We start from the raw sequence: 18417 nt of genomic DNA, 5'->3' as shown, positions 1-18417 counted from the left end.
ACGTCCGCTGCTACTTCTTCCATTTAACGTTTCCGTGGCATTCCTTTTGGTCTCGCGCCCTGCATTTTACTATCTAGAGCTTTTTTGGAAATCTTCAGCTCTTCATTCTCACTACATCATCAGCAAATCGAAGTCTCTTTAGTTTAACGAATGCTGAGATCGCTACCTGTTTGAATAGTTGATACAGTTCATGGTTGTACCTGCATCTCTACACCCCGTTTTCGATAATAGGTCCAAATATCTTCCTTAAGATTTTTCTTCCGAAGACTTCTAGCTTTCGTTTGGTGTCTTCTGTTATTACCCATATCCCACATCTATAACATACTATTGGTCTGAGAATAGTCTCGTAGACCCTGATTTTCGATTTGCAGTACGTGTTTTTAGAGCGGAACATATGGGCGAGTGAAAAGTAAGCTTTGTTTTCCATTACTGTTCTTCTTTGAATTTCTGGTTCTTCTGTTCTATCCGTGTTTAAAGTATTTCCCAGATATGTGAAGCTTTCTACAGTTTTAATATTGTCCTCCAATTCAACTATACGTCTGTTTTCCCTAGCTTTTACCTGTGTTAGTTTTTTTGTCTTTTTTTGAATATTAATTTCTGGTCCGGTCTCTTCTAGCAATGTTTTTAACTGTGAACACATTTCTGTCGCCTCTTCTGTTTTCCCACACATAATGCTAATTTCATCGACATAGGTGGCAATATGGAGGAGATTGCATCTTCCTATATTCAGCTGACTTATCACATATTCAAGAGTCAGGTTGAATAGTATCGGTGCCCGCCGTCTTCTTGTTTTAGTCCTTTGACCATTAAAAATTGCTGCCGACAAGCCCATTGTTACTTTTTCTAGTAAGATGTATTTTTGGTGGATGTTAAAGCTATGAATTATTTGATATAAATTTTGTCAAATAATTAAGTCGTAAGCCGTTTGAAATCGATAAACATGTTGTGGTTGTCAATGTCGTATTCTCACGATGTGTTAGTTTAACTTTTTTAAAATTTTAAAAAGAAGTTTATTTGTTATAATTAAAACAGTACAATATTAAATTAATTCAAAATGACTACAAAACTGACTGCGTTGAAGTAACAGCTAAGAGTGGTCTTCATCGTCTAGGACGCTAATTTATAACCTGCTTATAAAACACGGAGTAGCTGTTCCCAGGGCTGTTGGCTAACGGTCGGTCCAAGGGTATTCTGCAAGTCAGCGGTTTCTGTGGGAACTGCATGATGAAAGGGGAAGTCGGCGAACTTCAGCTAGTTCAGGGTTATTGTTTTCTCATATAACAGCTCCCCTCATTAATAAAAAGTCAATTCCATCGCTTTTACTTTTAAAGTGTAGTTGGTGTTTCTGCTTCTTCTTCAGATTCTTGTTGGACATTGGGTCTTCTGCTGAAGGTTAAGCCTTAAAGTTTCTGTCGAATGGAAGTTCAGCTTGGTGGTGAAGGTGGAGGCTAATCATAGGACCAGGCGATTGCAATTTTTGAAAACTTTTTGTTTCGACTTTTACAGCAAAGGTATAAGATAACTAGGGTAATAATCAGTGATAAGGTTGATATGATGAACAAGGATAAATGTTCCTCGATGAATGGATGGTTCACGATATGTTCCAGTTCTTCCGAATATTGGTCCAGTTTGTGTTGAGCAATGATTAAATCACCTATGTTGATCTTATTGAGTCTTAATGGTTTTAATTTTAATATGCGACTCTTTGTCTCGAAATGATTACAGCATCTGGGGGTACGTTAACTGGGTGACTTCTATAGGTGATATTTGGATATTTCTGGATTTGGTCTCTGGAGAGAACTCTGGTACTGCTGATGAATGTGGTACATTAGGAAATTAATCTTAAAATTGAATTTGTTTTGAATATTTGTGTAGTGACGTCTTTTCTTGCAAACTTGATTGTTACTGGTAATAGATCGATAATAGTTATTAACTATAAATTTCGGTCAATTTTTTGCACATTGTAACCTTTTGCCAAGAGCATCGACATTTGGCAAGTTTTTGGCATAACGGTAAGAGGTTTTAAAAGCTGGGCTTCACATCTGGCATCGGTGTCTATGGGATACAAAAGAATGTCTGCACACATTCTTTGGTTTAGACTGATCTGTTTGCATTTTTCGGTGTCCTTGGGTAATACATAATAATATGCGCTTTATATTTATGTACAGTTAAAAGTATATGATGAAAACCAGTTTGATTATCCAATATTGGTATTAAATATAATTGATATAGGGTGTAGATTTCGGGATTAACTAATGGTATTTCGAGGGCGAAAACGATTTTTGAATCAAGCTAATAAGCTTGAGGTTTTATTACATCAATATACTGAGCTATATTTGACATGTAGGTGGGTAGAGGCAATACATTACTTTGCAATGACGGTGAGATTTCTTTTAATGAGTCCATTAAGTCTATGGGCGAAATAATAGATATTATATAAATAATTTTCTAAAAATACGTAGCTTTCCATTAAAGACTAAGATAAATCTAGTGTTTGTAATTGTGATTGGTAAAAAGAGATGTCGTCATTAATGTCCACAAGTGTAATTTCGATACTTTTTAGGTTTTTATTAAAAGTTTCTTCGTCTTTTTGCAATTTTTGGATAGTAAAGTTAGAAGTTTTCATTACTAAGGAGTTATAGGGGACTTATAGAGTTTTAGGATTTAGCATAATTGCGGAATTTGTAAAGAGTTATTGAATGTCGAAATGCCCATTAACATTTTCTGATTTTGATCTAATTTGGGATTCTTTTACATAAACTTTGTCACCGATTTTAAAATCAGGTCGTTGTGCTGAAATACTTTCGTCAAATCTTATTTTCGCCTTTTCTTTCTGCCTTTGCTCTGGCTACTTTGTAAAAGTATTTCATACGATTATTTACGTCTCTAATATATTTAGTCATCAGTGTTTTTTATTGTATAGAGTTTCTGAAAGTCGTCTTGCAGTGTGACCAAATATAAGTTCATATGGTGTAAAACCATGTGTCTTATTTTTCGTGTTGTTATAGCATATTGTTGCATACGGGAGTACGGTGAAGGGATGATCTTTGGGGTTTTCGGCTTCAATTGCTTAAATCATTTCTCAGAGTGTAGCATGAAATCTTTCTAGAGATCCACTAGATTGTGGATCGTTAACATTAGAAAATGTTAGTTTTATGTCATATAGTTCGCACAGATCTTTAAGTATAGCGTTCTCGAATTGTCGACCGCAGTAACATTGAATTCTTAATGGTGTTCCATAATACCTGAAAAACAGTAGGAGTGTATTAGCTACTGTTACTGTCTTTTTATCATCTAAAGAATAGGCTTGTGTGAATTTGGTTAATTCGTCACGAATAGTTAAAGCTTAGTTTCTAGTAAGGTATTCGAAAATATCTATAATAATTCTTTTGAATGGTGTCTTTGGAGTTTCTGTTATGACTAATGGTCCACTTAAGTTTTTTCTGCAAATCTTAACCTTTTGGCAAATTTTACATGTTTTTATAAATTTTTCCACATCTTTTGTTAGATTCTTCCAATTGTATTTCTCTTTTATTCTTCTGACAGTTTCGTTTATTCAGTGTCAATTGTTTTTGCCACAAGGTAATGATTTAGAATTTGAGGGATTTCGTCTTGTTTGACTGTTTTAACTATATTTTGACAGATTCTTAATTTTAATTCTTTGTCAGCAAAAATATAAGAAAATATTTCTAGTATAGGTAGTTCGAGATTATTTTCGACACAATAAGTTTTTGATTCGTCGAATTGGACTTTATTTGCGAAAAGTAGGAGACACAGATGTGATATTACTCGTTCAGGATTAAAAGGTAATGGCATAATAAAATATTTTCGGTCTTTTACAGTTTTACTGGATACAATATTAATTCTTCGGTTACTATATTCTACATTTTCCTCAACTATATTGTTCATTATTTTCTCGTGAAGTTCCCCAAGTTTATCTTGCCAGAAATAGGTAACGATAGTTTTATGAGAATTATCTAGTAATTCCGTATTTGACGTTTCAATTTTAGAATAATCAATTATCGATTTGGTTTTATGCAATTCGATAAACTTCAAGATCTTCAGATATCCTTTCTATATTTTCTTCATTATCCTCTTCCTCGTTTTCGTCTGTCTCCGTTTCGTCTCTATTCGATGCATGTAACGATATTTTTGATTGAAAGTGCACAATCCTTGAAAAGGTTAAACTTTATTCTTGAGAGAGCATCTGCATTTCTGTTTATTTTTCCTGATCGGTGTTCTATTTTATAATAATTCTATTTTTCGAGTTTTAAGTGCAAACGCGCTAAGCGGCTTCCAGGACCTGTTATCGAGAAAAGCCATGTAAGTGGTCATGATCGGTAATAAGAGTGAATTTATGTCCAAAAAGATATGGTCTAAAGTGTTTGACTGCCCATACAATAGCTGATAATTCTCTCTCTATAGTAGAGTATTTTGTTTCGGTACTTCATAGTGTTCTGGAGGCATATGCGATTAGTAAATCTTTTTCTATAGGGCCTTGCGATAGAATGGCTCCAATTGCGAATGCACTAGCCTCAGTAGTAAGTAAAAATGGTTCTTCAAAATTTGGATATATAAGAATTGGGTCTGATAAAAATATTTCTAAGGTCATTAAATGACCTATTAAATTTGTATTCAGAATTAAAAGTGAAAGGTACGAATTTTTGAAGTAGTTTAGTAAGAGGTTTCGAAATTTTGGCAAAATTTGGAATGAATCTTCGGTGGTAACCGGTTAAGCCCAATAATTATTTTATTGCTTTATTGTTTTTTGGTTCCGAGAAGTTCTTCATACATAATATTTTAGCGGGATCTGTTTTTACTCCATGTTCTATTACAGGGTGGCCTAAATATGCTAGTTCTTTTCCTTAAAATTCACATTTATCTGGCTGTATTTTTAAATTTGCTTTTCGTAACCTTTTGAATACATCTGTCAGTCGTGACATATGGTCATGAATAGTGGGTGAATAGATTATTATGTCATCCATATATACTAAGCATCTTTCGTTTTGGATTCCTAAGAGAACGTTGTACATTACTCGTTGAAAAGTAGATGGAGCATTCATTAGTCCGAATGACATACGAACAAATTCGTAATGTAAACTTTCAACGGAAAAGGCTGTTTTCTGAATGTCTTTTGGGCTTAATTTCAATCTGGTGAAATCCAGACGCTAAATCTAGGGTTGTAAAATATTGGCATTTTCCTATTTGGTCCAATAGTTCTGAAATTTGTGGTAGTGGATTTGTTGGATTTGTTTTTCCTTTTTTTCATTTTCTCTCTGGTCTTTTCAGATTTTTGTCTTGGTCTAGAGTTTTTTGGAAGGTGGTACATTTCCTACTCATAGTTTTTTCGGCTTATATATTTGGTTTTGTTTTGGGATCTAACTTAATTTTATTTTCAGGTTCTACTTGTGTTGTTTCTGTAAGGACTGTCTGTGATTTGTCTTTCGCGGGAGTATTTGTCTCTTGTCCTACTTTGTGAAGGGTTTTAACATTTATATGCAACTGTCGGGATTATAGATCTATTACACATCCATAATAGTCTAGAAAGTCTAGGCCTATTATGCTATCGAAAACAATGTCTAGATTAAAAATGAAAACTTTGTGAGGATTATCTTAAGTAAAGGGAATTAGGACGGATTCTGTAATTAATAGTTTTTAGTCGGTTATGCCTGAATAGTAACTTTCTCGGGAAATTTGTTGCGATAATTTCGTGCTGTGTTTTCTTTGAAAACCCGTGACAATTAGAAGTTTAAAAAAATTTGTAGCATCAATAATGTAATATAAATTCATTCAAATAAGTCATTGTATGAAAGAAGCTTACAGGAATGTCTGTTCGGGAAAATTGAGATTTGAGTAAAATTTGTACAAGTAGAGTGTTGAGTAAAATCTGTTGAATTCGGAAGGTGGATTTGATTGCGAAGTGGAAAAACATCCTGATAATTTTCTCTATTGGGTGTATTATTGGCATCGTTAATATAAAAATGGGTCTGCAGATTATTTTCTGTATAATAATCTGTATCATACTTATCTGTGTAATAATTGTTTGTATAGTAATTGTCGTCTATATAATAGTTTTCCAGTGTTTCGTCAGGGTATTCGTTTAAAACATGTGCCCTTTGAAAATTTCAATTTCTTTAAATAACAGATGGACGATTTTGATTTTGGGATAAAAAAGCTTTTCTTTGTAGGTTTAAATTCGGTTGATTGGGGGAATATTGATTTCTGTTATAGTTTTGATAGTTTCTTGGTCCACCATTATATTCCACCATATTATTCTCAATTCTTATTTCACCCATCCACAATAAATTTTCAAGAATCCAACTTCCCACATATGTCTAGTTTTCATTTTCCAGGTACCAAATGTTGAAAAACATAAGGGGCCTTATATTAGAATCTCTAATTTACACCACAGATTTATGTATAGTTGGTTGCCTAACAATACCCACATAATTTTTCACCACATACATATTAATAAAACAATTTTCACCATGTTCTTAAAAATAAATTCAGGACAAATTAACAATTTAAAACAGCAATATTGATGGTTGCTACTGTTACATTATTTTAATTTCAACTTTTTCAATTTTTAAATAGCGTTGGCTTCTGTCTTAATTAGACTAACACATAAAGTTACACTAACTGCTTTGTTCGGACTTTCGTCCTAACTTGTCAAGATTGTCATTTCAATCAGTTGCTTTCATCAGGTCCTCGTAGACACATCGTCTCAGGACCAGCAACTTCACGTGCCATGTTACCAAATGCACTGGTAACTTTAACATCATAATTTTTATTACCATACAATGTAAACTAAATTTAAACCAACAATTTTTAAGGGGGTTTTTACCCACATATTAAGTGGCTCAATACATGTATACCTAGTAAGTATTAACCACATTTTGTATTAACCTTGGTCAAAATTTAAATTCCACGTTCTTTTTAATTAAGGTGTTATATACTTTTAGGTGCACTGATGATGAAACATGGATTCCGAAAACTTTTTGTGTTATAGCCCGATTGAGTTTTTAAATTATATACCTTTTATAAAGGATTTTTTTTTGATAATATTTTGATTAATTGACTTTCTGTATAGTCAAAATCTTAAAATGTATTGAATAAAATATTAAAACGAAATGATTCACAATCAACCTACATAAATAAGAACATCCGAACGTCTTGTTCTCTCTGCTCAGCTACCAGGGTTATCACAAGGTGTTCTTTCCGTAGGATTTAGCAGTTAGGACGTTCGTAAATTCTTTTTATCCGTTAAGGGATGAGAATCCGATAATTTTCAAGAACTCTCTTCTGGATTCTTTTCTTCTTACGACTGTGATCTGCCACATTTTGTTCATACTCTTAGTTGCTCTACACACGCCTGCCATCTCCTCTGCTTGTCCACGTCTCTCGCACACACTATCGCCACAAAAGTTTCTCCAAAAGCTCCTAAACCAAACTCTTATGTTAAAGAAACCCAATTTCTTTTAGTCGAACGGTTTTTTACTTAATTGACTAGTACCAGATCTACCATATACCTGTTTGTTTATTACAGTATGTACTTTCGTTGTCCACTGCTACCAATTCTTGGGGCTCGTTTCACAGACACCAAACACCTTTCACAATTGATATTTGACAAGAAGACTGCTAACTTTCACAGCAGGATATGGAACAACTTGCTTCTTTCGATGTTCAAATCACAGTAGTTTTCCTTTTTCCGGGAAAAACATTTTCCCTCACTTCAATCGCTCCTTCTCCTTTCTACCAATCAGACATACACAACCTACATACTACGCCATTGTGTGACTTGTCAAACACAATCTCAATGCTATTATGATGTCACGTAACATTGTTATTTCCAAATTTTACATAATTAAGATCTTTTCTTTGTTTCCAAGTTTCTAGAGACAATACAGGTAAAGATAGTCCAAACACTCCTGACCATGGAGCTGCGCGAAGGCGGAGTCAAAATTTACGTAAAGGCAGAGAGGTTCTATTGTAAACCAAATTTCGACTACTGCGCCGTGGTCAGAAGTGTTTCCACTATCTCTAATACTACTTCGGTTATTGTATACTCATCCCTGACCACAAAACTTTCTAATTCTTTGTCAAATTTCTTGGTACACAAAAGACTTGCTATCTTTGGGCTATTAACATTAATCGTTTATGGGAATTCCTCTGTTGTTATCATCCATTGACGTACAAAATATCTTATCTCCTATCTGCCTACTTTCTAATAAATTAGAAAAACCACTACTGATTTAAATATTGGAATCTTATGAATCTAATATTCCTATTTATAGGGTGAAACGACTTTACCGGTCGGTGAGTTTAATTATTTATTAGATTTTAATAAATTTAAACCATAACAATATATATATATATATATATATATATATATATATATATATATATATATAAATATTTAATTTTTACTTCCTGACGTTGTCAGCAAATACTTCTGGGTCATTATATATATATATATATATATATATATATATATATATATATATATATATATATATATATATAATATATATATATATATATATATATATATATATATTTATATATATATATATATATATATATATATATATATATATATATATATATATATATATTATTAACGGTACAAATCAAGGTAAAGTGTAAAGTAACAGAAATCATGGGATAAAAAAATGTACGTCAATGGTATGGAATTAGAATAAGTTCAATATTCCAAGCCGCTATAAATACATGATACAAAATTCCACATATTACAACATGTCTATTATAAGATCGGTTATATTATTGAATATGTAATAGTAATATTTAGATTCTGTTCTATGCAATTCCCTTGCATAAACAAAACTAAGTCATGCATTATTTTGTATTAGAAATATATGACAGTTAACAAGATATCTTCTAAAACTTACGACTTTATATTCTAAATAAGCCGTGTAGTATACATCGTTTGCCAAGTTTAAAACTAAGTTTTAGAAGTTTCTCTATGTTCCAATGAAAGATTATCTCACTAGCAGCATATAATTCTGTACTTACTTCCAAGTAATTTGTTATTGATTTATAATAACACTCCATAAAATTTCGAGTGAACTTTGCTAATCTTATTAGGATCATGCAGGCCCATCAGCAAAGAAAGTGTAAATGGAGAGGGATCATATTTCACACTGAGAACTTTGTTGATGAAGGTTAACATCTGAGTTAAACTTTTGCGTTAACTGATAAAGCCCCTAATTAAATTTAAATAAAGTTAAATATGGGGGGTCATACTCTTGCACGGTGAGAAAATTTGACGAAATTAAAAGAAAAACTTTTGCTTTGTTTCCCACTCTGAAACAACCTGGAGTCAAGTAGAATTTTATTTAAGCTAAACTTTTTTACATTTTCCAGGATAACTCTTTATAAAATTCACTGTGACGCATGAAAAGATAAATCTGAGAAGATTAAATTTAAAAATTTGCTTTTTTTTAAGACATTTAATTCAAAAGTATACATAAGACATTTTTATCCCAGTATGCCCGTTTTGCAGAGATTTAGTATGTCCCATTAATTGTTTGAAAGTTAGTTGAAAGTTTGAAAGGTGATAATTAGCTCTTATCGTTTAAGTATAATACGTACATATATACGAAAAATTAATGAGTTTATTTTCCTAGTCAAATATTTGTCACCACTAAAATCCATAAGGTTCCTTATTTAGGAGGTTTTAGCAAATTTGCCGAGCTGGTTGGCGACTTATTTAGCCGCCTTAAAAATGAGGAACCCTCGCTATTGCTAGTCTCTTAATCTATCTCACTTAATGCATTTTGTTAAGTCCACCATGTTTACCAGTTACTGCTATGCCATTTAATGGTGGTAATACTCACCATGTCACGATATTTTCGTTGGGTTCAATAGTGAAGTTAAATGTGTCGACAGCAATTAAAGTAAACTGTATACTCACGCTTAATCAAGCCATTAAGAGCGATGCTGGGAATATTTATATTCCACTATGCATCAACAATTTACTCATATAAATTGCCATCTTTCTTGTACTCATTGCGTCGAGTAAGAACGATAAATATTCGAAAATGGTTGCGTTTCGATTTAATTTGAGTTTCTTACCACTCCCTGACACGTGTTTCTGGGTCTTCCCGTCATCAGAGAGAGCTTGTAAGAAAACTCAAACTAAACCAAAACGCACCGACTACTCTAGCAATTATAGAAAAAATAATTACCAGAGTATGCTACTAGAGACATCTAGTGATGAAAGATGAAGTTAAATGTGTCGACAGCAATTAAAGTAAACTGTATACTCACGCTTAATCAAGCCATTAAGAGCGATGCTGGGAATATTTATATTCCACTATGCATCAACATTCAATAGGGTTCAATAGTGTTTTTGAGGTTATACTTACCTAGGACATCCGAACATACCCCCTATATTGCCGCACCTGAATATGTACTATGGTTTTTTAGACTATTGTTCGTATAATCTTACAAAAATGTAATACAATTGTTTTTAATAAGTATGATATACACTCAAATTTTATAGCTTTTTTATTAAATTTTGGTACCGTTGAAAAATGCTTCATACTTAAATGATTTCAATTGATTATAATATTTTTTGACCAGTATAAATTTACACATTTTCTTTTAATACCATCTATATTATAATACGGATATAGCTTAAGTATTTGCCTCGTGTCAGCACCAGCGTAAACATACTGATTACTACAATGCTACAACTGCACAGAATTGTGTTTTATCTAATCACATTCCGATGTCAAAGACTTTATATGTGTACGTAACATCCAATTATTGATTTACTGATTGGTGTTGATTATGTATGTACTATAAAATATACTGATGGCCAAAAAAACACCTAGACAAACAAATATTTTTTAAAGAATAATTTATACAAGTATACATCATAATATTCTTATTGTTCGATACATTATAAACAAATTCACAACGTCATTTTTGTCAAAAAATTAACAAAGAGTGACTTCTTCTTGATTTTCTTTAGTAAGTTACTTTATGGGACATTGGTCAAACTAAGTGGTTTATCATGTATCATATTGTAAAATATTAATCCAGATTCTTATGGCATGTCACAGGACTTCTAAGTTTACTAAAGGACGTGGCAATTGATTAAGATTTCGACCTACTATATTCCACATCTGTTCGATGAGTGGCACATCAGCTGATCCTAATGGTCACTCCAAAGTCTCTAGACCAGATTCATATATATATATATATATATATATATATATATATATATATATATATATATATATATATATATATATAAACTCCATGGTTTCAGGAGCAATATTAGGTCTTGCGTTATCTTGTTAAAAAATTGGATTTAAAATGGTTTGTAAGTAGGGATATAACCGGTTGAAATACTTCGCCAATATATCGTCGAGCAGTCGAAATTTCGTTAATAATAACCAAAAGTAATCTCCTTCTCAAAAATATAGCACACCATACCATATTGTATGTTGTCTTACTGTATGACGTTCAACAGCCAAGTCTTTATTTCGACTGACACCTCGAAATCATCTTACCCTTATGCACCCATCAAAGCCATCCAAACAAAACCAAGAGTCATCAACAAAGCAGGAAAAATTTTATTGGCCATTCTGCTTCGGTCGTATTCTATGGTGTCAAGAGATAATAAAAAATTATGCTTAAGGAATGGTACCAGATACAATTCAACCTGAATATAGTTTCAAATAGTTATTTACCGTCGTCTTAATAAGAAAGGACAAATAGAACTCAAATAAAATGAATGTCATAATGGTAGATTAATGCTGGTATACATACGGCTATAAAACTGATGTAGAAAACCAAGACTAGACTAGACAATACAAATCTATAAGAATAATATCTAATAGTCAGGCAGCATAAAGGCACTGGAATTAAATCTTATCGACTCCAAGTTAGTTTGAAACTGTCTTCAAAATCTGATTTGGATAGAAAAAAGTAACACAGTGAGTTTACTCTAGGTGTCTGGACATATTAATATTAAAGATAATGAAAAAGCGGACCTCGTTGCCAGAAGCGTGTCAAAGAAAACATTCTTGGGTAAATAAGTTTAGTGGTTATTACTAATTAATAAAGGGCCTATAGTATAAAAAAATACTAAGGTAGGTACAAGACTAATCCATCCGTGCCTACAGATCATTGCAGAATATAATGGTAGTTCAGAGAATGACCAAAGAGAGTAAACCGTAAGTCATCATTAGATATTGTAACAAAAATATAAGTAAAGTTGAGTTATTTGATCAACTTTATAAATGTTACAATATTGCGCTAAAATCAGGAAAATGTTAAATAAAATTATACTAGTGTATAATTTATGCGGTCATTCTTAAGTCATATATTTTATATAAACTGCAAATAAAGAATTGTCAAAAGCTATATTTCGTTCACAAATTGTTGAGAGCACGAAATGTGCCTCAAAGTCATAAAACGGTCGTAAAATGTGTATCATCATTTCGTTCCTGAGGTGTTTATTCATTAAAATTAATGCTAATATTAATAATGTTTTAATACTAATATATTTAGCAAAAAACAATTAAACTTTCACGGCTAATGTTGATTATTATATTATATTAATAAAAATAAGAATTTACCCCTTAACAATTTTGTAAATAAGAATACCTTATCTCTTTGGATATTGCAATACTAATCTTCGCGTTTAATCGCTTTACTAGAAAACCTGGAGTTCATATCCGAAGGTACTATTCGTTGCAAGATAATTAGGATGGAATTCCCCAGATTTTTAATAATATAATGGGTATAAAGATGCCGGCTTTGGCCACGTGCCTCGTCTGTTCAGTTTATATTCGAAACTTAACTTGAAAGAGCGAAGTTATTACAAACGAAAACAATTTTTTTGTTTAGTACGTTTTTGATCGCATGTAATTTACGGCTCGTCGGTGTTTCCGCGTCTACGGCAGTAATTAACGTCTCGAATATTTCTTTTGCGAATTATATGCAGTGCGTGAGTGATTTTTAATTCCATATACCTACGAACATATACGTACCTTTCGCTCGTGCTCGTTTTGTTGGATTGATTGTGATGGCTTCATCACCAACATCATCAAGTTTTACACCGATACTGTTGCGTACAGTCAGTAAGTCTGTCTATTCACCAAGATAGAACACCATTGTCCTGAATGTTCACGATGCTCTGGTTTTTTAGAATCCCACAAACACCGTTCGCAACATAGTCGAAAGTTGTACCAACATGACTGGCGTAGGGGAGTCAACTATATATAGGTTCCTATCAGAAAGAAAAAACCCGGAATAGCTAACCCAAACACAAACGAACACTTAAAGAGAGGGAAAAAGCCTATTGAAATTGATGAATTTGCCAAAAATTGTATTCGAAGGAAAATTCATGGATTTTTTTTTTTCAAAAAAGAAATACCCAACCTAAACAAAATTTTACAAGAAGTTAAAGACGACCCGGATTTGCCTCATATCGGACGAACTCAATTGTGGCAAGTTTTAAAAGAATTAAATTTCCGGTGGGAGAAATCAGACCGAAAATCACTTTTGATTGACCGGGAGGAGATAATATGTTGGAGAAGAAATTATCTAAGATCCATACGAAAATTCCGGGATGAAGGAAGGTAAATCTTCTACCAGGATGAAACGTGGGTAAACTCAGGTTATACTCTAAAAAAATTTGGTCAGATAAAAATATATTAAGCTCCAGGTAAGCCTTTATGGAAGGTTGGTCTACTGGTAGGTATCTCCACACCTGCTGGTAAAGGCAGTAGATTATTAATTTCTCACATTGGCAGTGAAAAAGGATTTGTTAAGCATGGTTTGTTGGAATTTCAGTCCAAAAGCACAAAAGACTATCACGAGAAGATGACAGCTAATGTTTCCGAAGAGTATTTTGAGCAGATGATTGAACACATATCACCAAATTCAATTATAGTATTAGATAATGCACCTTATCATTCACGACTAGTAGAAAGACTTCCAACGATTGCGTGGAAGAAACAGGATATTCTTGACTAGCTGCGGAATAAGTATCTGCCTTACGAAGATGGAATGGTAAAAGCAGAACTTTTAAAAATTGCCCGGCAACACAAATCTAAGTTCAAGAAATACGTAGTCGACAAAATGGCCGAAAGGCGAAACATCACAGTCCTTAGACTTCCACCCTACCACTGCGAAATAAATCCAATTGAACTCATTTGGGCACAAATGAAAAGTTATGTGGCTAGAAAAAATACGTCATGTAAAATACAAGCTGTACGTGAATTGTTATACGAGTCTTTACAACATATTACAGAACAAAACTGGAAAGGTGCAGTAAGACATGTAATAGAAGAAGAATAACAAATGTGGGATCTTGATAACATAATTGATGCGACCGTAGAGACACAACCGCTAATTATTAACCCTCAAGACGACTCGGATTCTGAAGTTGATCCTATTTATTTTGAATAGCTTGAATAGTTTTCTAATCGTAATTATATATCTCTTTTATTTTCACCCCTGTTACATAACATATTAAAATAAACATTGTAGAAGTTTTCAGGGACTTTCTGCTCTCAGTAATAATGTAATCTTTAATTCGGCGTTTTTTTTTTTCAAATTTTTTAAAAAAATATTTATTAGTTTTCTCCGGATTCGAAAATAATGGATACATTTAAAACACATTGAAAATTTTGCCAGGCGATATTTGGCGCCTTTCCTCTTAATTAAATAATTATAAAATATATAAGAATAAAATAAAGAAGTTTTATTAAAACGAAAATACAATTTACATAAGTACAATTTAACAAAATATATTTATTTAGTTCAAATAAATTTTTTAATCATATACTCTACGACACTGGTCGGTCATCTGTAACCAAAATACCTTCGTAATCGGATTATAAGGTTGACTGCTGTATTGTATTCCTTCAGATACAAGGTGGGTTAGTAGAAAACATCTTAAACCGTCAGTTTCAGGTTGGTTTTTACTATTGTATCGTATTACCTATCTTGTCTGTATTTCAGTTCTCTAATTAGGGTTTAACTTGTAGTGAGCTATTGACAAATTATGAACCGATTATAACTAAATTACAGGAGCTTATTACCGGATAAATTTATTGTCAATTTTTGCTGAAATAGGAAAATAAAATTAAAAGAAAATTTGACACATTCACATCGGAAAACATTTGCAATGCAATTTGTTGTTTCTACATGTAGATTGTAAATATTGGAGTAAATTATATTCCCATATGTTTATTTTTTGTATATGTTAAACGTAATATGGAATTATTATGGAGTAATATGGACGTAATATGGAGTTATTTGGGTGAAATGTAAAATTAAGGATAGTATTACATTTAAGGTATGTATAATAAAAATTTGTTTCATAGCAAATATACCGGGAAATCCTTTTACCTGTTCTTAACGGTCTTGATAAACGAAATGTAGGGGATCGTCGATTAGTTTTGTGTCTCATATGGGTTTTGAATCTATGGGAAATTATTTTTAGAAAGTTAGTTAAGCAGAGTCCGTTGTACGATTGTTTATAGAAAACAAAAATGGAAAATTTAAGTCACTTCTTAAAAAGTAGGTATTTTGTGTGATTTTGAAGGATAAAAAAATGATTAGTAGAGAAAAGACGAATGGTAGGAAAACTTTAGTTTGATTTAGACTTAAATATTGAGAATTTAGCTATCTGTTTCTGACCTTTAAAAGAAGAACATCCAATCTTAAAAAATAAATTATTGTCGGTAGTTCGGGACGGAAAGTATTTTTGTGAGTAAGAGTGGTAAAAATTGGTAGCAGTTTTGGCTCAGAAATGCTGATTAGGAGAAGCTTGCCATATTTAAATTTTGATGTATTTGTTAGTACAAATAAGTTTATCATTATTTGGAAGAACCATAGACAAGAAAATTTTGGCAGCCAGAGGCGATAAAAAGGATATTTGACCTAGATTCCCTGTGACCAAAACAAAGGAATGAGTTTTAGCTAGAGACTTTTGATAAAAGAGCATTTTATATTTACAATTAAATATATAGAAACCGGGTGTTGTGTAAATACAACGGTTTTTATTAGTTTGGACTGGGTTGATTAAACTAACTAAAACTCCTCGATTAAACTCAGTTTATATTAATTTAAATGTAAACAATTCACTCCGATATGCAGTTCGTTCTATGGCTGACAGTGATCTGGTTTGGTCAAATGCGTCGAACGCGGCGAAAGAACTGCCTTTCAATGATATACAATATTTACAATAGAACATAGTAAAATAAAAAACGGAATAAAATGATAATTAAGTAACGATTACATACGAATTAATAAAGTACAATGTGAAAGTAAATATTAAAGAAAAGTAAACAAATGGCATGTCTATCCATTTTCTATCGGTAGTACGCATAGTTTTGACACAGATCGTTTAAAAATGCCGCGAGCAGTTTTCACAGTAACTACACGAACTACACCGTCCAGTCCAGGATGAACTTCAGCCACCCTTGCTACATCCCATTTTAGTGGAGGAGTAGAGTCTCCTTTGATGATAACCATTATACCTGGTTTCAAACCGCTAGTAGGAGTCTGCCATTTGGTTCTACTCTGTTGATTGCCAAGATATTCCTTAGACCACCTGGTTCAGAAATGCTGAGTGATGCTGGTAGGATGTTGAAATCTGCTGAGTCTGTTTTCATTGATATCACCAAAATGAGTTGGAGGTATAGCGTTTAGAGGACCTCCAATCAAAAAATGGCCAGGAGTGAGTATGTCATTGGGGTCATTGTTTAAGGATGTGAGAGGAGGGGAATTCATGCAAGATTTAATTTGAGCGATCACTGTTGAAAACTCTTCTAAAGTGAAACAATTGTTCACAATCAAAACACGCCTTAAATAATACTTAGCAGTTTTAAGTGCAGCTTCCTACAACCCCCCGAAATATGGTGATACTGGCGGTATAAAGTACCAATTAATTTGATTTTGCGAAAAATATTCCAAATGCTGTTGAGCAGCTAGGATTGTGAATTAGACTAAATAACTCCCTGAGCTCCCTGTGAGCACCTACAAAATTAGTAGCATTGTCTGAATAAATTTTTTACATAAACCCCTGCGTGACACAAATCTTTTGAAACAGTTTAAAAATGCCTTAGTGCTCGAATTACTAACAATTTTAAGATAAACAGCTTTGGTAGCAAAGTATTTGAATACACATAGATATAATTTTTGAACCCTACTTTTCCGAAGATTGCTGGTCTTGGTTTCTAAAGGTCCTGCATAATTCACACCACAGTTAAGAAATGGACAGCTAGCTGTTACCCTATGATTGGGGAGTTGACCCATGATGTATTTTTGTGCTGTAGGTTTAACCTTAAAACAAATAACGCAATTATGTAAAAAAATTCGTACCGTGCGTCTTTCGGCGATGGGCCAGTAAGTTAATCGAAGAGTAGCCAATAATAGTTGTGGGCTAGCGTGTTTCTATTCCTTATATGCTCTTGCATAATGATCAATTTAGTCAGTTTGTGATTACTAGAAAGTATAATAGGATGTTTTTGATTAAAACTTAAGTCTGAATGTTTCAGCCTACCTGAAAGTCTCAATAATCCCTTGTCATCAATAAAAGGTGCTAAACTTAAAAGCTCAGTATGCTTTGGCAAATCTTGACCTGACTTTAATGCCTCAATGTCAGACGGAAAGGACTGCGCTTGCATTTCCTTTATCAGCCAAACAAGTGAAACTTCTCTTTCTGCTATGCTTAAAGCATATCTTCCTAAGATATCCTACAATTTGAAACACATCTCATACAATATACTACTACCCGTTGCAATTTATGTAAGATAGAATACCTGTCAAAGATGTCTACATCTTTGTTAGCCACAAATATTTGACGCTTGACCTTTTTTTCTGGTAAGCCAACATTGTCAAGTTTGACCGCTTTGGTCCAAGTTTCCTCTTCCATTTTTAGCCACGATGGTCCGATCCACCAAGGCTCATAAGAAATGAGTTGATCCACTTTTACGCCTCTTGAGATAATATCCGGTGGATTGCTCTTAGTTTCAACCTACCATGTCCAGGTTTTAGAAGCCTCTTGTATTTCTGATATACGATTTGATACAAAAGTTTTAAATTGAAGGAGTTCTGAGCTATCCACGATAAGACTATAGTTGAATCAGTCCACATGTGTATCCTATCAAATTCAATACCCAATGCTGATATAACTTCACCTACTAATCTGGTGCCTAACAAAGCACCACACAGTTCAAGTCGTGGCCATGAAACTACCTTAAGAGGAGCCACTCTTGACTTTGCGCACAATAAGCCTACGTGATGATTACCTGACTAATCCGTTGAACGAAGATAAACTGCTGCCCCATATGCAGCCTCTGAAGCGTCCGTAAAGCAATGAAGTTCTATACGCTGTGGATTTGAACAAATTACTTGCCTATTGAT

At 33.0% G+C, this 18417-nt stretch overlaps 1 protein-coding gene across 1 annotated transcript; it reads right to left on the bottom strand.

Moving 5' to 3' along the window:
• Positions 1 to 208: 208 nt before the first annotated feature.
• On the bottom strand, positions 209 to 832 carry LOC140444488 (uncharacterized). The gene has a single exon (XM_072536246.1). It carries the CDS (start codon positions 830 to 832, stop codon positions 209 to 211), a length of 624 nt encoding a protein of 207 aa, XP_072392347.1.
• Between the last annotated feature and the right edge of the window lie 17585 nt (positions 833 to 18417).

Source organism: Diabrotica undecimpunctata, chromosome 6 (genome assembly GCF_040954645.1).
Source record: "Diabrotica undecimpunctata isolate CICGRU chromosome 6, icDiaUnde3, whole genome shotgun sequence".
NCBI classification, from domain to species: domain Eukaryota; kingdom Metazoa; phylum Arthropoda; class Insecta; order Coleoptera; family Chrysomelidae; genus Diabrotica; species Diabrotica undecimpunctata.
Note: the sequence above shows the minus strand (reverse complement) of the source record. Positions and strands in the feature narration are given on the sequence as shown.

What these genes read in the sequence shown, in the direction of transcription:
- LOC140444488 (XM_072536246.1), bottom strand. Translation starts at nt 832, where the DNA reads ATGGGCTTGTCGGCAGCAATTTTTAATGGTCAAAGGACTAAAACAAGA.